Source organism: Poecilia latipinna, unplaced genomic scaffold (assembly GCF_001443285.1).
Source record: "Poecilia latipinna isolate Pla-1442-1.1 unplaced genomic scaffold, P_latipinna-1.0 Scaffold1899, whole genome shotgun sequence".
Classification (NCBI taxonomy): Eukaryota; Metazoa; Chordata; class Actinopteri; order Cyprinodontiformes; family Poeciliidae; genus Poecilia; species Poecilia latipinna.
The window spans coordinates 76,712-99,772 of record NW_015114515.1 but is presented as its reverse complement, the minus strand read 5'-3'; the positions used below and the strand labels follow the sequence as shown (position 1 = coordinate 99,772).

General features: G+C 40.4%; 1 protein-coding gene across 5 annotated transcripts in view; it reads left to right on the top strand.

Annotated features, from left to right (window-relative positions):
- Window positions 1-21,287, top strand: part of wnk3 (WNK lysine deficient protein kinase 3) — a 41,053-nt gene extending 19,766 nt beyond the window's left edge. The window contains exons 3-25 of one of the 5 annotated variants that reach the window (XM_015015305.1): window positions 2,836-3,008; window positions 3,716-3,936; window positions 4,387-4,544; window positions 4,700-4,788; window positions 4,869-5,088; window positions 5,266-5,593; window positions 6,476-6,594; window positions 6,680-6,880; window positions 7,386-10,709; window positions 11,579-11,622; window positions 11,832-11,967; window positions 12,767-12,883; window positions 12,973-13,074; window positions 13,160-13,205; window positions 13,313-13,465; window positions 13,555-15,461; window positions 15,626-15,872; window positions 18,494-18,579; window positions 18,653-18,990; window positions 19,102-19,337; window positions 19,426-19,497; window positions 19,800-19,957; window positions 20,409-21,287. In XM_015015305.1, coding sequence (XP_014870791.1) covers window positions 2,836-3,008; window positions 3,716-3,936; window positions 4,387-4,544; window positions 4,700-4,788; window positions 4,869-5,088; window positions 5,266-5,593; window positions 6,476-6,594; window positions 6,680-6,880; window positions 7,386-10,709; window positions 11,579-11,622; window positions 11,832-11,967; window positions 12,767-12,883; window positions 12,973-13,074; window positions 13,160-13,205; window positions 13,313-13,465; window positions 13,555-15,461; window positions 15,626-15,872; window positions 18,494-18,579; window positions 18,653-18,990; window positions 19,102-19,337; window positions 19,426-19,497; window positions 19,800-19,957; window positions 20,409-20,948 — 9,015 coding nt within the window. In that variant the 3' untranslated portion in view covers window positions 20,949-21,287. Of the gene's footprint in view, window positions 1-2,835; window positions 3,009-3,715; window positions 3,937-4,386; window positions 4,545-4,699; window positions 4,789-4,868; window positions 5,089-5,265; window positions 5,594-6,475; window positions 6,595-6,679; window positions 6,881-7,385; window positions 10,710-11,578; window positions 11,623-11,831; window positions 11,968-12,766; window positions 12,884-12,972; window positions 13,075-13,159; window positions 13,206-13,309; window positions 13,466-13,554; window positions 15,462-15,625; window positions 15,873-18,493; window positions 18,580-18,652; window positions 18,991-19,101; window positions 19,338-19,425; window positions 19,498-19,799; window positions 19,958-20,408 lie in introns of those variants that run through there. The other 4 variants (XM_015015306.1, XM_015015304.1, XM_015015308.1 and 1 more) reach the window with 4 other exon arrangements.
- The last annotated feature ends 1,774 nt before the right edge of the window (window positions 21,288-23,061 follow it).

The following is a 23,061-nucleotide window of genomic DNA, read 5'->3' as shown; positions in this document are numbered from 1 at the left end:
TTAAAAACAGGCTGAAAAACAAGAACAAAAGCAGTTTAAATGGTCTCTTCCTTTTTTTTTTTTTTTTTTTTTTTGATAAAAAAAAATTACCAACACCCTGCTTATGGCAGCAGCTTGCAAAATGCATTTATTCCAAGTTAGGTTGGGGGTATTCATTCATGTTTGATCCTCTTAGAACCTCTTAGAACAAGAGAACATTTTCAATAAATCCAAACTTTTGAAGCCAAATAATGTTTTTCAAATTAACTGTATGGTGCATCAAGAAAGGAGCTGTTAAAATTTACCATTAATATCTGAAAATGTGTTCATACCCATTATGAGTGTAAACAAACATACTCTCTTTTAAAGATACGGCTCTGTTTTGTCATCTTAATAAATAAAGAGGCTTGCATAAAGTAAAACCTCAGTTTTTCTGAAGCAGTGTGTGTGTGTGCATCTGTGAATTGGTTTGTGTAGCATTGGCTCGTGTGAATCTGTCTAGACACAACTAAATAGATTCATGAAGACACTAAATGAACTCATTGTGACCTTTGCTGATCCCGAAGCTGTCTGACGTGACACTCAACAAGATGCAGTAGACGCTGAGGAGGCTGTAGACGGAGACGCACAACCAGGTTACCTTGTGTGACTCTGTGCCACACAGAGAGGGAGAGCGATGCTCCATATGAGGAGTGAGACAGAGGACAGAGGCAACAACAGAGGCAGAACTTCCTGTCAAAATCAAGAACGCTTTGTTCTCTAACACTTTTTTTTTTGTTGCACTTGAGCTAGAAGGGTTTTACACAGATAACGTGCTGTACAAACCAATTAAAAAAGAGAAAACCTTTTGGGAAAGGTAGGAACATGCAGAAGTGAGTCTTAAGGGAACACCAGATAGTGATGTGCAGTGTCTTCTAAAAGCGTTCAAACTCATTAAATTTGATTCTGCTTGTGAGATGGACGGAATAAGAAAATTATAATAAATGGCTTCCTTCATTTTAAATTGCTTTGGATCTATTCTATTTCTTTAGAAATAGAAGAAAACATTTAAGTTTTAGAAAGCTTAAATGTTTTCTAATTAATAGTCTCCTTGGCATGTTTTGCTAGATTTACTGTTATGTCATACTCTACATTTTCACAGTAGATTTAAAAGTGCTCTGTAAGATGCCTCAGCATGGGATATTGTTCTATAACCTATCTGTACTTTAAACGACAAAGTTCTCCTGGACCTGTCTGCTGTCCCTTGGTTCGCATGATGCTGTTTGTTCATTAATGGCCTCAAACAAATGGCTGTATTTACACAGAGATTAAATTGCACACGTGTATACTGTTTTCGCTATATAATATGCAAGGAGACATAGACGATACTTTGTGCTGGTCTATGACAGGAAATAATAAAATTCATTCAAGTTTGTGGCTACAGTGACACAAAGTGAGAACAAGTTATGAATACTATTTGATGTCATTTGTGAGCTATTGTACGTGTGCATTTCTTTTTTCAGTTTGCTCCACAATATAATTAGTGCGGAAGAAGCGTGACTTAATGTTGGACATAATGGTTATACGACGTGCCAAGCATTTTTTCCATCACACCGTAGTTCTGTGTTAAAAGGGGAGGGATGAGAGACTGTCTTCCCCAGTAGGATTTCCAGAAAAGGACACTGAACCAGTGCACAGGGAGGGAAGGAACAAATCCAAACACAAACGCTGCAGGGGCTGCAATGATGAGAACAAAAAAATATGGATAGGTACAGCCATCAAAGATTGTATTACATGATTATTTTATGTTTTTTTGCACATTTGCCCCCAAATTACCTGCAGGGTGCTATCTTTCTGATCGGTTTTGTTTAAAGCTAACAGCTCGGCATCATTGGAATTGATCAGTGGAAAGCCAGTGTTATGACGACTTCTATTTATGGCTTGTTTGAATGTGACAGGACAATAGCTGCCATCAGAGTTTCTTACTTTAAAGTTAGTCCCATTGTTTTGTCGTAAAGATTTCCTGCTTTTATTTTTCAACGTGTACCTGTTTTAAAGTATAAATTAATCACATGCTGACCCTATTTTATCAGTGGTCTTAAATAGTAACTCAGCAGATAAAATAACGGACTATACAGACTTGTATAGTTTGTTTGCTCACATAGCAGAAAATAATTCTAGTCCATACAGAGTTTAAAAATATATACCAGCTTAAAGGAGACATCCAAAATTTCTTCCACTGGATTGTAATTATATTTTTTTTCTTGCATCATCACAATCATATATCACAGTTTTGAAAAAAGCGTTTTTTGTTTGCAAGGATTTTATTTTTTCTTTGGCTCTGTATTGCTCCTTGTTAACAACAGCACAAACAAAGGGGTAAAGAAAAGATTCAAGCTCAGGTGGATTATGTAACAATAAAATGATTATTAGAAAAAAAATATGTTCACTCTAAATAGTCGCTATGCTTGTGTTTAACGTGAAATGTGTCAGTGGCTATCTCTGTTTTCTAGAATGTTGCATGACTGTGAAATGGATTTCTGCAGCACTGGTTCTTTGTGCCATATGGGCAATGTGGTGCAGCTGCAGCATAAATGTGTTTTTAAAGCTACAGCTTGGGTGTTGCCTAAGGTTGGTTGCATTTCTATATTGCTAGCACCATCTAGTGGCATCAGGATTTATTGCACACTTAGTAGAAAACTTCAAGTAGCCTTGTGATGTTTTAAATTTCTGAATGGATCGTTTTTAAGTAACCTTTTATGATGGAACAAAATCAATGGAGCGGTCTACTTAGTGTTTTTGAACTGCAGTCCTGTAAATAAGCAGCCCATGTGACTACTCAGACCTTTTATGTCTGCATGTACCTTTTTACTGCAGGACCGTAAGCTGACCAAGGCGGAGCAGCAACGCTTCAAGGAGGAGGCAGAGATGTTGAAGGGTCTTCAACACCCCAACATAGTCCGCTTTTATGATTCCTGGGAATCTGTGCTGCGTGGAAAGAAGTGCATTGTACTGGTCACTGAGCTAATGACATCAGGAACACTTAAAACGTTAGTACAAAATCACCTTTCAGTTCATCAGGTTCAGATTTATTTATTTATTTACAACGGGGCCCGTTTCTATTAGTAAAAAGCTGCTGTAGGCCCGGAAATTAAATTATGCCAGATTATAGCATAAGGCTCATTATTGTTTGCTTCTTCCTTAGCAGGTTGATGTTAATATGTAACAGGAGTCAAACCACAAAATGCAAATACAAAGGATTGTAAATAATGAAACACACACAGCTTACACAGCATGACAGAACAGGTGAAGACCAGACTGGCACCAAAAGTGACCATGTGGAACACCTTTAACAAACTTAATATCCCTGTGTATTGCATCTCTTAAGCAAGACTGATGGACTAATACCCACAGAGCTATTGAACTCATAAAACAGACACAAAAGCCCAAGAAGTTATTGCACTTATAAAACATTATTATTGTCTCTTGGGTTATCATCTTTGTTAAAAGATGACTTTTAGATATCTTTGTAATAACAGCAAATCTGGTAATCGCAATAATATTTAAGAGTAATGTGGTTTTAATGTTTAAGCGTTTCTTTTTAGTAAGTGTCCTAATAGTTATGACAAAAACATAAATATTAAGGAAAACAAATACAACTTCAGCGGTATTTGCATTGTTTTGACCTTCGTGTTCCCAGTCTTGGCTGTCGATCGCTTTGTCCTTTTGGGTGACAGCATGCATTCTTTGTGCGCAGCTACCTTAAGCGCTTCAAGGTGATGAAACCCAAAGTCCTGAGAAGTTGGTGCAGACAAATCCTGAAGGGCCTTCACTTCCTCCACACCAGGACTCCACCGATTGTGCACCGGGACCTCAAGTGTGACAACATTTTCATAACAGGCCCCACGGGGTCAGTTAAGATAGGTGACCTGGGACTGGCTACTCTTATGAGGACCTCCTTTGCAAAAAGTGTCATAGGTAAGATATATAAGCTGACCAGGCATAACATTATGACTACTGACAGGTAATGTGGTAACGTCAGATTAAGATGCTACAGGACTATAATGGCATGTGATACATTTATTGCAACTAATATTTTTATTTTGAAAATAGGATCATGCAGCCTTATTGCTTTTATAGCAGATATCTCCAACTATTGTCTGAAAGAGCCACTGCCCAGCAACTTATAGATGGGTCCTTTTTTCAAAATACCTTTGTAGAATAAAAAGCTCATTATCAGGCCTCTAGAAAACTTATTGAGATGCTGGTGAGGTAATTCACCAGTTTGATTCAAGTGTGTTGGAGAAGTAACTGGCAGGACAAACTGAGATCAATCAGTGGTCTCAGTTTGAGATCACTGATTGATTGTATCTGGTATTTGTCTTTGTGGCCTGTTTTTGATTTAGAGCTGCTTTCTTGCTTTAACAGGAACCCCAGAATTCATGGCTCCAGAGATGTATGAAGAGCACTATGATGAATCAGTGGACGTCTATGCCTTTGGGATGTGTATGCTGGAGATGGCTACTTCAGAATACCCTTATTCTGAATGCCAAAATGCTGCTCAGATCTATCGCAAAGTCACAAGTGTAAGTCCCTTTAATGGAAATTTGCTGTCCTGGTCACTCTGATGACAAAGATTTTATTTCTAAAAATGTTAACTAACATTTAAGCATGAAAGAAACCCTTTAAAATGAAAATAAATAGTTAAAATCTCATTTTATTTACATTCATGCTTCTTCAGGGTATAAAACCAGCCAGCTTTGATAAAGTCAATGACCCAGAAATCAAGGAAATCATTGAAGGCTGCATTCGTCAGAACAAAAGCCAGAGGCAAGGAGGTTTTTGTTTTGATATCCGTAGTCTCTTATGTGCATTCGTTGATCACACTATTTTTGTTTCCTTCTTGACAGACTCTCTATCAGAGACCTCCTGAATCATGCGTTCTTTGCAGAGGATACAGGAGTAAGAGTGGAGCTGGCAGAAGAGGACAACGGTGCCCAGGATTGCCTGGCTCTCCGGATTTGGGTGGAAGACCCAAAGAAGTTGAAGGGGAAACACAAGGACAATGAGGCCATTGAGTTCACCTATGACTTGGAGAATGACATTGCTGAGGAAGTAGCTTTGGAAATGGTGAGATGTGTAAACAATTTATAAGTGATGATCTAATGGGCTGAAAAGAATTTAACCACAACTTTATGCTACAAAACTTGTATAGTTCTCCAAAAATAAATACCACTTACTTGAAGGCTAAATCTACCTGCAAAGACCACTTCTTACCTGTTTGTCTCCCCCTCTCACTTTTCAAAGGTGAAATCAGGCTTCTTTCATGAGAGCGATGCGAAGGTGGTGGGAAAATCCATCCGGGATCGAGTGAATCTGATCAAAAAGTCAAGAGAGCGTCGGCAGCAGCAGCTTACTCATCAAGGCTTTGATGACAGAAGGGATTCTACCGTCACCTCTTATGTTTTTTCTTACCCTTCATGCCCATCCTCACTCATGGTTGGGGCAGCTGGACAAACAGGAGGTGGTGAAAGTGGAGCTGGAGGAGTAGTTCAGGAGTCTGAGGAGCTGCCTGAAGTTGACCAGCATGTCATGCAACAGCATATCCTCGGTGCGACAACCCTTAGCTTGCCAGGTAGAGTTGATCAAAAACTTGCTTCCTACAGTGCATTGGTAAAGTATTCATACACTTAAAGTTTTTTTTTTTTTTACTTTTCGTGACATTGGAACCAAAACAAAAAAACAGTTATTGTTCCCAGGAACACAGCAGACTGTGAGAGATAAAGTTGTGAAAATTTTTAAGGCAGAGTTAGGCTATGATGTCCCAAGGTTTGAATAGCTCACATTGTGCTGTTTAATCTATAATCTAAAATAGAGTATGGCACAGCTAAAAATCTACCAGGATATGTCTGTCCATCTGAAGGAGAAACCAAGAAACCCCTGAAAACCCTGGAAGAGCTCCAGCTCAAGTGAGAGAATCTGTTGACAGGACAACTTTCCAAATATTTGACTTTTATCAAACTTTCCAAACATTTGGCTTCTATCATAAAACAGAAAAGCACAAGAAGTTGCATTTTCCCAAAATCCGTGTAGGGGTTCTCTGGTCAGATGAGACCAAAATGAATAGCCAATATGAAAAACACTGTCTGTGGCAGGAAAATAATGCTTCACATCATCCTGAACACTCCATTCCCACAGTGAAACGTCAAAATTGCACCGTCATGCTGTAGAGTTGAGACAGAGTTGGTAAGAAGATGATTGTAGAAAAGGGAGGTGCAAGCAGATTTCAGGTACCAAATCCATCTACATACCTGATTTCTACCATTTTATTTGTAAAAAGCCTTGAAAACTATATGTCCTTTTCCTTTCACTTCCACTGAGTTTTGTGGATGAAAGTGTCAAAAGTTGAAAAACTTCAGAGTATAAATACTTCTGCAAGGCACTGCATCTGTTGTCAAATTTCTAAATGTAATGTGTGAATTTTATGGCTTTGTTGAACATTTATTTTTTTACTCAGAAATTGAAAGTGTTGGGTCTGCCAGCTGTGAGTCGTATGCAAGTGGACAGAGCTTGGCACTCTCTCTGCAGGGGGAACCTTATTCCCACTCCCAGATAACTCCTCAACCATTGCTATCTGTAGGTCTATATTTAAACCTACTAACAACAATGATGGAAACCTGTTCTGAAACAATCGGTCCTTACACATATTCTTGTGACACAGATCACTGGCGCATCGGCTGAAACTCAAATACTCTGCACTGACGAGACTGGGAGTGTTCCAAATCTGCCTCTTGTTCAGGGCGTTAGTATGTCTAACGTGTGCATTCCCAAGACTGAAGGGGGATCTGTTGGCCAGACATTTCTTCAACCCAGTCCTGTTGTTCCACAGGTATCCCCGAGTGTACCACAACAATATCTTCAGGTGAAAAAGATGACAATATATCTATATAAATAAAATCAATATTCACAAGGGACGTAATCTTAACATTCCTGATAATGTATGTAAAATGATCACACTGCTCCATTCAGTTGGGTTCTTTTCAAATAGCTATTAAATATTACATAACAACCCTAATGGAATCATAACTCTGAGATTGGCTGCCTTTTACGAGAATAAACAGTGCTTCCCACAGGATGTCAGTGATTAGAGATAGTGAGATGCTAGAAATTCAGCAAATTTACATCCTTGTGATTAAAAAATGCATCTATAAACTCATGCTTTATCTCCCCAAAGTGCAATTTCACTTTATGATCTAAGCTCCTTATCCAGTATAAAATACTGTGGGAAGCACTGTTCTCTGAAGTTAAGTGTGTTTGTTTATTTTCCTTGTCAAAGCTTATTCCTAATCTAGTTTTTGTATTGCTTTCTCCCCTCACCCTTTCCTGCATTCAACTCAAATCCTTGTTCTTTCATTATCGCTGAGTAGTCACAAACATTTCCATCAGATGCATTCCAACCGGTCACTGCTCATGGATCCGTGGCTCCCTCACAGTCAAACATACCTCCTGTTTCTCCCCAAGCTCCCGTTGGTGTTTTCTCCACACCTATGTCTGTCAGTGACCCCGCTGGAATTGCAGGGACCGCTATGCTCCTCACTCAGCTACCCGCTTCTCCCAGGCAGCAGACTGACATTATTCCCCACTCCACTCCCCAGCAAACACAGTGTTTTGTTATTCCACAGCAGTGCATTATTACACCACAGCTAGACATGGTTTCCCAGACCTCCACCCATCAACAGCAACCACAACAACCCACATCAGTTGAACATCAACAGATTAATGCAACTCAGCTGCCTCTAGAAAAGCAGCATCATAGCCTTCCAGCTGCAACTATCCAAAAGCATCACCGCGAGCCAGAGCAGGAGATTTTTGTACAGCAACCTGTCCAAAATGTCCAGTCAAGTCCTCATCAGCAAGAGAGGACCACACAAACAAGCATGGAGCCTCAAGCAGTGTCAGTGCCTCGGCCAGGGGAACAACCTCAGGCTTATAAACTGCAACCAGCAGGAGAAACATGCGAGCAGACAGCCAGACAATCACAACTACAGCAACAGCTTCAGCAACAGCAATCTCTTTTACAACAGCAGCAACAGCTACTTCAGCAGCAACACCTGTTGCTCCTTGAACGACACCCATTGTATGTCCAGACGCTGGATCAGCAGCAACAAATGACTCTGCTTCAACAACAGGAGCACCAGACGCAGCTGCAACAGAAAGCACTGCAACACAAACAAATCATGGATCAGCAGCAAGCTTCTCTATATCAGAAATATGAACAGCAACAGCAAAGTCTTCTGCATCAAGGACAACCTACACAAGCACAAGTGCAACAACAACCACAGATACCTTCACAACAACAGCAGATTCAACAGTTATTTGAGCAAACAGGGCAGCAGCAGGAAGAAATAACTAAAACAGAAGCAGAAACACAAGAACAAAGTGGACAACAGCAGCAAAATACTACACTGCAGCAACAACCTCAGCAAACACAGCAGAAATGTGAACAAGTACAACAGCAAACCATATTCCAACAGATAGAACAGCAACAAGCATTAATCCAGCAACACTTGCAAAAGCAGTTAATTTTAAAGCAGTCCCAGTTACAACAGGCAGCTCAGCTGCAACAGCAAGAACTGCAACAAGTACAGCTTGAACAAAACCTGGAGCATCTTCAGCAGCAAGCTCTGTTGCAACAGCAGCTTGAAAAACAACTTCAAAATCTCCCCTCAGATAGACAAAGTGCTGAATTTTTGCAGCAGCAGGCTCAAATGAAGCATCAAAATCAAGAAAAACAGCAGCAGCAACAAGCTGCCATCGTTCAGCATCTGCATCAAGCTGACAAACAAGAACCTCTGCCTGCACCTCAAAGCAGCAGTGAGATGCAGATTGTGCCACAATCTGCTAACATGCAACCGATGTGTAACCCCCAACTTACCATTCTTCAGTCTGCGCAGCAGTCAGCTAAGCAAGACACTATAGAGCAACAGCAGCAGCTAGCACTTATTCAGCAGCAAGCTTTTGTTGCTCAGCCACAGCACCACACCTCCACAGAAACCCATCGAACAGTTGGTGTGCCTGTGACCATTGAAGGACTACAAGACCAAACTGACGTAATCTCTCAAGTACATGTCCCAGTGACCATACAGACTACCCCCATTCCTATCCAGACAGCTCCTGTTTTCTTAGGACAGCAAGGACAAAGTCCATTTCACCCCCACAACCAGATTCCAACCCAGTTTTTAGTCCAGTCTGTGCCCCAAGCCTCTCAAACTACAACTGTGGTCAGTGTACCTGCCCCAACAGCTGTGATCCAAGGACAAACGCAAGTCTTGCAGGCACAGCAAATTCCCTTACAGGCTAGTTATCCTGGACCTGTAACTCCTACTCAGGCTCAGGTAACTGCTCAGTCATTTATCCAGACTCAGCCTCAACATACAACTATTCTACAGCTCCAGCCTGCACATGGCAAAGTCCCAAACATCAATATTCAGATGATGGGCCAACAAAACCAAACCACTGCCCAACTTCCACCTGAAGTTGCTTCTCTTCCAAGTCCAGTACAGCAAGAGACTTACGTTCAGCAAGGTGCTCTAAAGAAGAGTCCCGTCCAGCCCAAACTCCAGCAAGAAACTCAAGGCCAACCGCCTTGTCAGCTGCTTTCTCACCCTGGCCTAATGACCCCACAGTTTGTCTCACAACCTCCCCACCAAGACATACCATCTGCGCAGCACAATATGACTCATGCTTCACAACATCAGCAGGTGCATCAGCAACCAGTAATGCAGTATCAGCAGATGATTCTGTCTCCGGGCTCGGCTGAGAGTGCTGTAACAACAACCGAGAGTCTCGCTCAGTCGGCTGACCCTGTTGGCATTCATGTTGCTCCTCCTCCAGTGCAAACTGGACAAGGAATAGTTCCAGAACAAGCAGCACTATATCCAGTTGCTGCAGTCCACCAAGCGTTAATTGGAAGCCCTGCAGACTCTCCCATCATTCAGCCCACCTCCAAGCCATTTATGCCTCAGCCTGCTGAGCAGCCTCAGCAACAAAACCAAAATCTCTCTCCAGTCCATCAACCCCCAGGAAATTCTACTGCACCGCTTCAGTTACCAGCACAGCCCATCCAAACTCTCAACCAGCAGCCATCACTTCCACAACAAACCTTGACAGCACATGACAAAAGTCAGCTTCCTTCTCAGTGCCCTTCACATGTGTTGATACAGTCCTCTGCACAGTCAGGACCCAGTAATGTTTCTGTGCCTCAGTCACCCACTAAGACTCCTCCTCTGTATAGTCACTTTGTGACAGGGAGCCCTTCATCTCCGCAGCATCATGCCAAGCAGCTTCTCCCAGCCCACACACATACACAAACCTGCATTCAGGCCCAGACACACTCTCAAACACAGACACTGGTTCAAACACAGACTCACTCTCACACTCAGACAGACCACAAGACACCAGATTCTGAAGAATCTCTTTTGCTTAAAGCTATGTCTGATGCGCAACAACTGCCCCTGAGCCCTTCATGTCCCTCCACAACACTACCATCTGCACTTCCCCAACAACCTGTCCCTGCTGCAGAGCTTTCTACATCTTCGCAACAGGCCCAAGTACCTTTACTAGGGCAGGCCAGCTTTGTACCTACCTCTCCTCAGCCTGCCTCTGCACAACGATTGCTTGGCTCTAATGCTCCCCAACCCTCCCAAGCCTCGCTGCAAGACTGTGACATTTCCCTGCTGGGCATCGCTCAGGTACATGAAATATGAAACAGAAATAATTTACTGACATGCTCATCAAATGATTAAAGCTTCTTACTAAATGGACTATTTAAAACAGTCATTGATTTTACCTCTTCAGTTTATCCTAACGTATTCTGATTCCTGGAGAACAAAGTGTAGCATTTTATGGTGCAGGTCAGACTTGTTATTACACTATTATGGGGAAGCTGTATGTAATTTGTTGCAGAATGCCTGACATGAATATACTAATCTTAATATTGTTCTTTCGATATGTTTTAGTGAAATCTGTTAGTGAGAGAGTCTATGGAAAGATGTTAGGTCTCTGCTATTAATTTCACCTGGTTTTAAGCATAGTCCTTTAAAGTTGACTAAAATTAGCTTTTAAAACTGAATTTGCTCCATAGCACAACATTAGCCTAACATCCTGATCTCAGGTTTCATTTACAGCGTCATAAATTGGATTTTCTCTTGGGATGTTTTTTTTTTTTTTCTGGCATTAGAACAAAAAAGCTCATGTAAGGTATCACTAAAGAACATTTTTTTTTGCCTTTTTTTAATTAATTGCTTTGTAGTAATGATGGTTAGTTATATATGAAGGTTTTTTTTAGTCCAGTACACAAGTGGTGTCATCCTTAACTTTCACACTAACTTCATGCAGCTTTAAGTTGGTGGAAACAACATCTTTTTATATATTTGAAATAATGTTCATACACTTCAGAGGTTTCCATACATTTGAGGAGGGTTGAATTCAATGTTATATTATTCATACTCCAAATATTGCTTGATTTTCAACGTATATGGTGATGATATGGTGTATGGTGATATTTGTGTGTGTATTGTTTTTGTTTTTTATGCATTGTGTGTCTATGAATACTCTGCAGGATGGGCCATACCTGGCAAGTGCGGAATGTCATTCTTCAACAGGGTATGTTTTCTCATAAAATAAATTTTTCAGCTAAACATATGTTTAGCCTTTAATGCTCCCTTTTTTTGAAATACTATAATCAGCATTGACATTTTAATATTTCTTCTTTTTCAATCTGGCTTATCTTTGTCTTACATGTATGTGAAAATAAAAAAAAAATGCTTCATTATTTGATACTTGATATTTAACATCCCATCTGTTAACCACAGGTCTGTTTCAGTAAATGGAGAAGACATTCAGCACAATTTGGGAAATGGAAAATCTGAGAAGTCAAAATCTCAGAAAAAGGCTTCCTCTCAGAAACCTGAGAAAGGTTCACATCAGTTTCAACTGAGCATGCTCCAGGTGAAAGACCTAAACAACATGTTCATGACATTAATTACTATTAAGTACCTTTACCAATTCTTGGTCACATTTCAGTATTTCAGATAATCATAAATTTTTTAACATAGAACAGCTTGAAGTCAAAAACCATTCCAGAGAAAAATGCCCCTTTCATCTTAATCCTTAAGGAACAAAGAACATCTCAATCCCCAAGACTTTTTGGGGAAATTTCCTGTGGCTTAACAAGAAAAAATTAAAAAGTTGTTCATCCTGTTTCATCTGACAGAAGAAAAAACATAGTCTAAGCTTCCCCTGATCATCATGATAGTATGGTGGTCTGGGGCTGCTTTGCTGCTTCAGGCCTTGACTGAATTGCCATAAGTGATGCTATAAGTGATGGAACCATGACTTCTGCTGTCGAGCATAAAATTCTGAAGGAGAATGTTCAGGCTATGTATTTCAAAAATGATGCACTGCCAGGTTCACCAATGACCAAATCTAAAAGCTAACAAAATGAAGATTTAAAAAGTGGTCTAGTCAAAGTCTTGGGTAACATTTGATGTCCTGTGCAAAAAATTCTGTACAGTATTGTCCGACATTAAAATTTGCTTGTCGATCGGAAACGATAAAGTGTGACAATAAAACAAAAACGTCTATAAGAGAGTAAAGTTCTTTGTCGACAGTCTGTTTTTTGTTCTGTGTATTGTATGTGTTTGATATAAAAAAAGAAACATTCAATAAACATAAAGTAAGACAAAAAAAGAGAGAAAAGTTCTTGATTAACTGGTATATTAATAATTGTCTTTTATAATATCCACAGGTGTCTGGGAAAGGAGACAATTTGGTAGAGTGTCAGTTAGAGACTCATAGTAACAAAATGGTGACATTCAAATTTGACATTGAAGGAGATGCTCCTGAAGATATTGCAGATTACATGGTAAAGCTTCTAATGTTTTGATAATGTCAATACTCATACTTAACTTCATTTACACAGTTTCATAACTGCTGTCTGGTTGCATTTTTCAGGTAGAGGAAGACTTTGTCCTAGATTTAGAGAAAGGGAAATTTGTGGAGGAGCTTAAATCGATTGTGAAAAAAGCCCAAGAAATTCTTCAGACACATACACAGGTATGTTTATCTAGAACCAACAATTTGGCCACTGCTGTTTGCCTGTTAAATGAATGATAACAAATTTGACTGTTTTCTCTACCAGACTGGATCAACTGACCAGTTGCAAGTGAGCACTCACTCCACCTCTGGTAAGTGTTTTAGTTTATTTATTTTCTTTACTTCCTAATTGACGAAATAAGAGAGAGAGAAAAGAAATAATTTTCACGACTAATAAACTATCCTTATGGTTTAGTAGGTGAGTCAGTCCCCCAGTCATCCCCAGTGGGACGCTGGCGCTTCTTTATCAACCAGACCATTCGTCACAGAGACTCCTTGTCTAGCCAGGGTGCAGTCACACCACCACCAACTGCTGAGACTAAAATCCCACAGTCTCCTCAAAAGGATGAAGGTGAGACCAAATTAGGTGTTAATGTTGTGGCTTATTAATACGACTGAGAGAGTAACAAAAACTAACTGTGTGTTTTCCACTTAATTTAGACAAATATGCATCCCAGACTCTTGAATCCTTTACTGAAAAGGTTTCTTCCCCCCACAACACCCTCTCCTCTGCCTCATCTCCAGCCTCTGCTGTCACTGGCTCAGCCTCTGTAGCTGACACTATGGCCTTTGAAACCATCTCTGGACAAGCCTCTGCTCCAGTCAATGCCCCTTCAGTTGACCAGATTCCCAGTTCTCTTTCAACTACAGCAAAACCAACTCCTGCTCTTATGTCTTCCCCAACCAACACCATAGTTTCCGGTAACCTAACCCCTGCAGTCACCAGTGTTTGCTCCACTCTAGGTCAAAGTTTAGAAGATGCATCAAGGCTATCAGCAGTTGAAAAGTCTTCAACCTCTTTTAATTCCACTCCTGTGGCTGCAGTAAGTCAGCTTCCCATTGAGGAGCAGCAGACATTTTCCCAAATGGCCACCACAGTGCCACTGCAATCACAGCTGCAGGTACAGCCTGCATCACAGCAACAAGCAACAACACAGCCACAGCTGTTAGCACTGCAGCTTGAACAACAGATACAGCAGTTAACACCAAAACAACAGCTATCGCAGTGCCATGAAAACCCAGATCAAAGTTTGCTGCAGCAAGAGCAGCCACTGCTGCAGGAACCACAACTGCTGCAAAGGCATACAACTGTTCAACAACAACTTCCTGAGACATTGGTGTTGCCTCAGTCAATTCAAAGAGAGTTGCTGCAACCATCTGCACAGTCACTACAGATTCTGCAACCATTGCCCCTACAGCAAACCCAGCCACCACAACAGCAACTGTTGCAATATGCTGGACAAATGATTGAGGAGTCTCTGTTTCAGCAGCTACCACAGCAAGTTCTGACACCTCCGGCAGAACTTATAGTCCCCCAGCAGCAGGAGCCACAGCATCAACAGGTGGTCTTGCAACAGATGATGCAGCAAAAGCAAATGTTGCAACCTCAGCTGCAGCAACAACAGCACCAACTCTTTGTAGGTGTAGCAGCTCAAGGTCAAATGTTGCCCACATCCATAACTCAACAGTTTCTCCAACAGCAGGCACAGCTAAATGTTAGCCCTGTACCACAACATCAGATTTCACAACTGAGCCAAGTGCCTGCTGAGCCTGTGCAGCCACAGACACTGCTTCAACACTCTGAGCAGCAACACAACGGGAATAAAACCACAGAGTCATCTCAGAAGCACCTGCAGTTTGCAAGTCAGACGCAGTCCTCTTTACAGATGTCTGAATCAGAGGTCTCTACAGGAGAGACGAGCATTACGGAGGACACAGGCAGCTTTTCTGCCCCGCTTCACCCTTCATCTGATTCCTCTCTGCCTCCGCTCCACCTCGCCTCGGCTGAACCCCAGCTACCCAGCCTTTCCCTAACAATGACACCATCCCCTGGTCAGCCGTCCTCCGTGGCTGAGTCAGATAGTGAAGGTCCCCCGAAAATTGAATTCGTTGATAACCGTATTAAGACTTTGGATGAAAAGCTGAGGAACTTATTGTATCAGGAGTACAGCGGCGGGGGAACGGTACCTGGAGCTGGCTCTATTCCTACATCAGCTGCCTCTATGTCAGCAGGAGGCGATGAATCGTCTGAGCCCCAGGCACTCCAACGTTTGTCTTTTCACCCACCGGCCACTTCCTCAGACACCTCCCCCCACACCCCATCCTCAACTACCTCCTCCACCACTCCCCGTTCGTCTTCTACCTCTCCTGATCCTGAGAGAGGTAGAGGGGAATATGAAGCTTTATCAGAAGTTGGAAACCTTGTTCTGACTGAACCCGTAGAGCAGCAACCCATCGCCTCTGTCCCCTCTGCCTCATCCACCAAGCCCATTCCTTTCTGTGCTCCCAGTAAGGATGGTACTGCTGGATCCCAGCACTTACTTGTATCAGGAGAACCAACTGTACCTGTAAGTAAATACCGAAAATAATGTTTGAATTAGCTGTTTACAATTCACAGTGTAAATGTAACTCCTCTTTAAATGTCTGTAATTACTTGTAAATGTTTAAGTATCTCTCCATCTTTTAAGTCTCCCATTCATGCTGCCAGTCTTAATTGTCCTAACTGTTCTAGGCTGTACACCCACACTCTGACACCAGTGTCGTCGGAGATTCTTCATGGCCTTTCAGTCAGCAACCGATCTCCCTCCAGCATGGACAGCAGCAGCACAATGCAGGAGGTGGATATTTTGGCCTAAACCTGACATGTCCTAGTATCAGAAATCCGGTTAGCAAGAAATCCTGGACTCGAAAATTCAAAAACTGGGCATGCAAACTGCGCCACTCCGCCAGCTTGTTCAAGAAGCCCAGAGTCCCACAAGGTAGCGTCCTTTTAGGGAGCGAGAGAGCACGACAAAGGGAGAATGGGGTGTTGGGGCATGGAACTAGATCTAACGTCTAGTACTAATTTTAACTTAGCAAAACTAAAAAATTCTTAACCTTAAAGAATTAATAAAAATTTATGGTAACATGTTTATATATATATATATATATATATATATTTCCCATGTAATCTCAGTGTTGACATCACTACATACTTTATTGTTTGCATTTTTTATGTTCCGATTCTTTTCACTCTATATTTCATTTTCTTAAAAATCTTTCTTTTTGCATGAGGCACTCTGAGGAAAGAACAGTGGAGTGTAGAGATGGTTTTAGGAGGAGGTTGACATCAGACATCTGATGCTCTCCAAGTCCAGATGAGCTCTGGAGCTAAGCCCAGCTGTGACTTGTTCCCAGGACGTGTCTTTTCAAATGACACTCTGCTTCATTGCCCCAAGCCCCCGGGCACCACCAGCATCCACCTCACCTTCTTACTCAGAATAGACAGCGCATCATGTCATTACGCAGATACGATACGAACCAGCTAAGCTTACCTTACTCAGAAAAGTTGGTCGAAAGATCCTCCAGCAGACTTCCAGACTTAATAAAATCTTAAATATTAACTTAGGGACCTAAAGCAAAATTACACAATACTTTTAGTTTTTGTTATGAGTTTTTCTTATTAAAACAAAACCCTTACATCCTTTTTCTTTCACCACTCAAATATGAGCTACTTAGCAAAATTCCAATAAAACAGTCTGACTACTTTTGCAAGTCACTTAATATGTGATTAGCTTCTATTTAGAATCAGTGTGCACTTTCTTTATGGGATAAGTGAGACTGTAAGACAAGTATCCAGATTTTAGTTATTGCCTCAACTTCAGTGTCTTGCATAGTTAAAGCTTCATGTAAACCAAAGTGAACGTTTTATGCAGGAAATGGTTTGAAACTGATCATGGTTACAATCCCCTATGCAGAACTACAATATAATGCAAGCAATGCTAGAAAATCTAAAATGAGCTCCAGAAGAACCGAGAAACACAAATGTTTCAGTAGCTTAATTTAATCAATACATATCTAAGCGTTCTATAGACTAATTATATTAGCTTAGCTGTGTAGTACAGACGAAATGATCCTAAACTGACCTACCAGCATCCAGACTTATCTTACACTAAATTAATGTCATTCTGAGATATGAAGAAACCAGGACCCAGAACAGTGGAGCAAGTAAATGTGAACACTGATATTTTCCAGAATCAGCTTTTTTTTTTTTTTTTTAATCATTTAAAAAAACAATAATATGATAAATTACAGGGCTTCCTGATTTTAAGAGTTGTGCATTTTGTTTTAATTTACATTTTACGCAGTATCTATTTATGGAAACAGGGTTATACATAGAATGTGTAGGCCTCACAGTTACTGCAGGGATTGTAATGGTAGGGTTTCCATATATCAAAGCTCCATCATTTTGTTAACATGCTCCATCCATCTTGCATGTTTCTGTTTTTATATGTTACTTGTTTAGTAGTAGCTTAGAACCTCTCCTACAAGAGCACATGCATGAGCACCTTTGTTATGTTCCACACCAGTGACTAATAATGGACCGTTATCTGTAAGTAACACTTGTAACAAACTTCAGCATTTTGTTTAATTTATTTTTAATTAATTTTTTTTTTTTTTTTTTTCTTTTTTTTGCTTGTTTGTGTTTGTAACTCTTTTAATGTTTAATTTAAATACTGTGATTGTTATCCATGTCTACACTTTGCTGTAATGCTAACTTAAGTACCCAACACATTTACTATATACAGTGCCTGGCAAAAATATTAATACTTTTTTACAATCTTCTTTGTATTTTATTGGAATAGACTAACACAAGAAGAAGAAGCCCATTGTTTTAAAAAAATGGTGGCAGCATCATTCTGTGGGAAAGTTTTTTGTTGACAGACCCTATCAGAGTTGATGGGAACAGCTAATCAAACTGCCAAATTGGCAGGAACATTTTTGTCTCTAAATGTGCAAAGCTGGTAGACATTTTTTATATTTATTTGTAAAAAGTTTTTTTTTTTAAACTTGTCATATTACTTCAATTTCACAATTTTATTCACTTATTTGTGTTCATTTATCAGAGTAAATGGCAATAAAATAAATGGAAGTTTTGTTTTTGTTTTTGTTCTGTGACAGAATCTGAAAAAGTCAGAATACTTTTGCAAGGCACTCTTTATCTGAGCCCAGATCTTAAATGGGATGTTGCACTTTTTGTGATTATAAAGAGAGAACAGATATGAAACTGAGGGCTTGTTGGGTACACAGCATTTCACATTAGCAGCAGTTTTCTTAAATGTCTACAAAAGCTGCATTTTGTTTTTCAGGTTAATGTTCATAGCTTCTTAAATACAATACACAACACATACTGACTTTACAAGATGAAAATCTACAATGTTGGCAAGTTGATAATTCAACTTTGTTCATGTTTCTCATCTGTGTGTGTGTGTGTCATTTTGTTTATTTTACATCGATTTGTTGTATTCATCACTTTTGATTTGTGATTCTGTGTCCTTGTCTTTGTGTCTGCCTGTCCTTTTTTGTTTTTATTTTCCCCATTTTTTTATTTTTTTATCAGAGGGATATTTGTGCAGTGAGGCACCTGAAGATGACAAGAAGGAGACACCATTAAGCTCCCCTCAGCTGTGCAAAGGCCGATTTCAGGTAGGAGTCGTGCATCCTGACTTTAGCTTCTACGGTTTTCTTACTCTGAACTGATATCTATTTTGGTTATTAGGTGAATCCAGTTCCCCAGACCTCCCCTCCAAAGGATCTGTCTTCGGGTCAGAGTAGCACTCATAGAAAAGTGGGACGTTTCTCTGTGACGCGGACCGTGACGAAGAAAGAAGACAGACAGACTGACAGCTCACCAGTGTCTCCTGATTTGGGACGAGATAGGAGGAAAACTCATGCAAAAGAATGGGATAAAGAAGACTGCAAGATCACCCCATCGAAGGGCCACCCTTCTCGCGGTTTTGGCCACAGCCACTCTCCACTTAGCAGCACTGATGATGATGATGAGAGTGAGATGGAAGATGAAGGGCTTAGAAGAGAACTTCAGAAGCTCAGAGAAAAGTAAACCAATAACAGATCAACCTGCTAATTTTTTTTATTACCATTTTATTTTTACTCAGTATCAAATAGATGAACATGTTTTTGTCTTAATGTCTTCACCTGTTTTTGTAGGCACATCAGAGAGGTTGTTTCCCTTCAAGCCCAGCAGAACAGAGAACTTCAAGAGCTCTACAGACAGCTTCGTTCTCTCAAAGACCAAAGACAAAGTTTACCTGCCTCTCTGTGCCGAACTCCTCCTCTTCCTGCTGCACTGCCTGTCGTTTCTCCACGCAGGTCCCGGATGGCCAAAGCTAAGCTTCGCTCCCGGCCCCACTCTCACATGGACAACAATGGAGTTCCACACTCTGGTTAGGCGACTGTGAGGCACATTTTCCCCATGTTTTTAACAGTACATTGTTGCCTGAACGTGTCTAACTGCTCCTATGTCTCTTCCAGGGATTCAGCAGTCAAGTAGTTTTTCGGTTGGCGAACAGGGTAGACTCCGCTCTGCAGTGCCTGATAGAAAAGGCAGGTTCAAATTTTAGTGATTTATCTAGACTTTCTAATGAGTCTGGGGAAAAAAATGTTGATTTGATTATGAATGGAAAAAAGAAATAAACTTTGTAATAATTTGTGTTAGTCTAGATTTTATTTATTTTCCCTGTTTAAAAGATGTACCTCCCTGTCGCTTTTCAGTGCTCTGTCATCCATCACTCAGTTTGTCCTTTCATGTAATCCATGCATGAAACTTAAAAAATACATAGTGTAGAAATGTAAAGCAACCCAACATGTAGGTAGAAGATGCCATTAATCATTTCATCTTTCCACAGATCACAGCCCATCAAGGAAAAGCACATTCACTGATGAACTGCACAAGCTTGTTGACAATTGGACAAAGGAGGCAGTAGGTCCTGCTCCAATCAAGCCATCTCTGAATCAAATCAAACAGATCCAGCAGGTACAGGGAGGCTGGAGCCAGTCTGCAGAGGTATGACTAAACACAAAGAAATACATAGATAGGTTTTTGCTTCATATTATTATGTGAATAGATTTGATCAATATGGAATATGATTTTGTTTTAGAATGTTATTTGTTATCTGTTTACAGTTGCAACAGAAGTTTAATGTGTGGACTTTCTCACATTTTGTCATATTGTCAGAACAAACTCTGGTATATTTTATCGGGGTGTTTTTTAAAGAATTAGTACAATGTAATACACAAGTCTAATGTGGAAGAAAACTAATACACGGTTTTCTGAATACTCTGTTGACACACCTTTTGTTCCAATCAACTTTTATGATTTTCTACCTTCTGTTGGTCTTTTGCAAAAATGCAATGTGGCAAAATGTGTCATACATAAATGGATATGGACACTTTTGACAACTTGAAGCAAAAATAATAAGAATTTTTCTCAGTATTCATTGATATAATAATTGCAGGTGGGCCGACCAGGTTGGTTTCCAGCAGCCCAACTGAGCCCCCAGGTACCCTTAGCCTCCTCTCCTTACGCAGGTGGAGGAACCCTGACCACCCTGGCCTCTCCGGCTCCTCCACCCCCACAATCACACATGGGTCAAGTACCACAGATGCATCAGAGTTTACACCTCCATCAGCCTCCACCTCTTCAGCAGATGACCTATCAGCAGTCTCCTATGTGCCAGCAAATGCCACAACCTCGGATGCAAACATCCATACAGTCACAGGTGCAGCCCACCATCCTGCTGCCCCAACCAACACCTCAAAGCCAACCGCTGCTGCCTTCCCAAATCCAAATCCCGGTGTCCACGGGCACGTCGCTGCTGCATGGAGGTGGGCCCTCCGTACCCGCTGACAGCACCCCAGTTATTGGGGGTGTGTTTTGCTCCTGCTCCTCCCCCTCGTCTACCTGTTCCTCATCTTGCTCGACCGCTGCTCTACCTTCCAGTGCCAAAATTCACCCAACAAGCCCAACTTCTACTCTTCCTTTGGGACAAAAATGAAACCAAGAGATTTGAGAAATAAATGTGAAGCTCCAAGAGATGGTGATACCCCAGGGATTCGAAACATAAATCAGATTCATTTTAGAGTGATAATTAAGTGTTATATGTGTGGGTAACCTGTGAGTGAAGTGAATACATGTATTCCAGTATGGTTCTGGTTTTTGGCTCAGTTAGCCAACGCTCACAGTGAAAGAACGATCACATTTAAAAGTGCAATTAGTAATGGTCATCTGAGTTGATCAGCATGTATTGTATTAATCAATTTGTCTGAAAAAGCATACAATTTTTTTTGTAGAGATACAGTTTTTTTTAAACTAGGTTTGCAGCACAACACATAATGAAGATAAATCAAACAGAAATTACGCTTAAATTAAGCTTGGTCAACCTGTGCGCCTACTCTCATCTCCCATGATGCAATCTAACACATATGTAGTCTCGTGTTTCCTACAGCATGTCATTTGTCTTCGTAATAATATGAGTTTGATATTATACATTGATTCATTGAAACACCTGAATACTTTCCACTCAGTTCTGCATGACCTCATGATATGTGGGATTTTACCTGAGTGGAAGCTGCTTCCACTTGCGGTACACACACACACACACACACGCGCACACACACACACACACAATCGCTGTGTAGTTTGGAGACTAAAAAGGTAAACATAGCGTCGTAGATACAATCTGATTTCTTCATATCAAGTTAAGCGGGGATCATGCTAAAGAGAGAAAAAAAAAAAGAAAAGGTCAAGGTCACACAAACTAGGGAAACCATGCTGAATTAGTTATTTCAGTGTTACTTTTGATGACTGTGTTGTCGTGGGTGCATGACTGTTTGTTTAAAAGAAACAAATCTTTCTTTTAAAGACTGAGTGAGAGTCGCGTTGTGTTTTGTAAAATGAATTGCATCTCTTTTTCTTTCATTGAAAGCAGCTTCTCAGATGTCACTGTGCTCACTCACTGTGTGGAAATGTTTACTCCGCCTGTGTCCTAGGCTTGCCTCCTCAGACGACAGAAAGTAATAAAAGCTACTAGGTCTTAATGGTTGTAAGTTTGATGTTAAATATGGTTGAGAATACTTCACACATTGAGTTATTGCAAAGCCACATAAAAGTGCTAATACCCCTTGAATATTTTTGCACACAAACACCCACAAACTTCACTGCGTTTTATTTAGATTTTTTTATTTAGAAAGGAGTGAATGATTGTGAAGTGGAAGGAAGTTTGTTTTTCAAACATTTTTTCTACAAAATAGTGGAGTATTCACATGAATTCATCCACCTAAGCTAATACTTTGTCGGAACAAGTTTTCCATTGTCTGATCTAAACTGTTTTAGCTCTGGTTGCATGTTTCGGATTGTTGTGAAGGTGAACATGCATAGATGGCGGCTTCCGTATTTAACGTCTTTTAATTTTCCCATCAACTCTGACCAGCTTTCCTTTCAATGCTGATGAAAAGCTTCCCTACCGCTTGTTGCCACCATTTTCATATTCAGCATTCCGCGATCAGAGTGTTATAAATTTATCACACATTTTAAACACAAGTTCAGTTTTACTCTCGTACTTTCTTTCAACAATTTACCAATCTTGCCTCTTTCCCTTAATATACACATTAGTGAAGTGCATGACTAATGGTGGACTGTTTGCAATATTTTAAAACCTAACCCTGTTTTTTTAAACGACTCCCCCATATCATCTCTGACCTATCTGCTGTTATTTTTGGTCTTCATGAAGCTGTTTGATCACGAATCTCCTCTAATGTCCACTTATTCTCTGAGACTTTCAGAGAATAAGTGGATTTATACTGAGATTAAGTTACACACAGGTGGATTTTAATTAGGTCACATCTGAAAGCAAGAAGTTGCGCTGGAATTTATTTAGAGTAAAATGGGCTCTATGCAAATTCATGCCACACTTCAGATTTTTTATTTTAAAAATATTCTAAATATTCTTATTTTCCTTCCACTTCACAGCTGCACACTGCTTGCTCTATCACAAGAAGTGCATGCGCACTTCACTGAATTTTGTGGTTGTAAATGTGAGAAAATGTGAGTGAGTATGAGTACTTTTTGAAGGCGCTGCATTTTGTTTGCCATTGATCATTTTAGCCGTG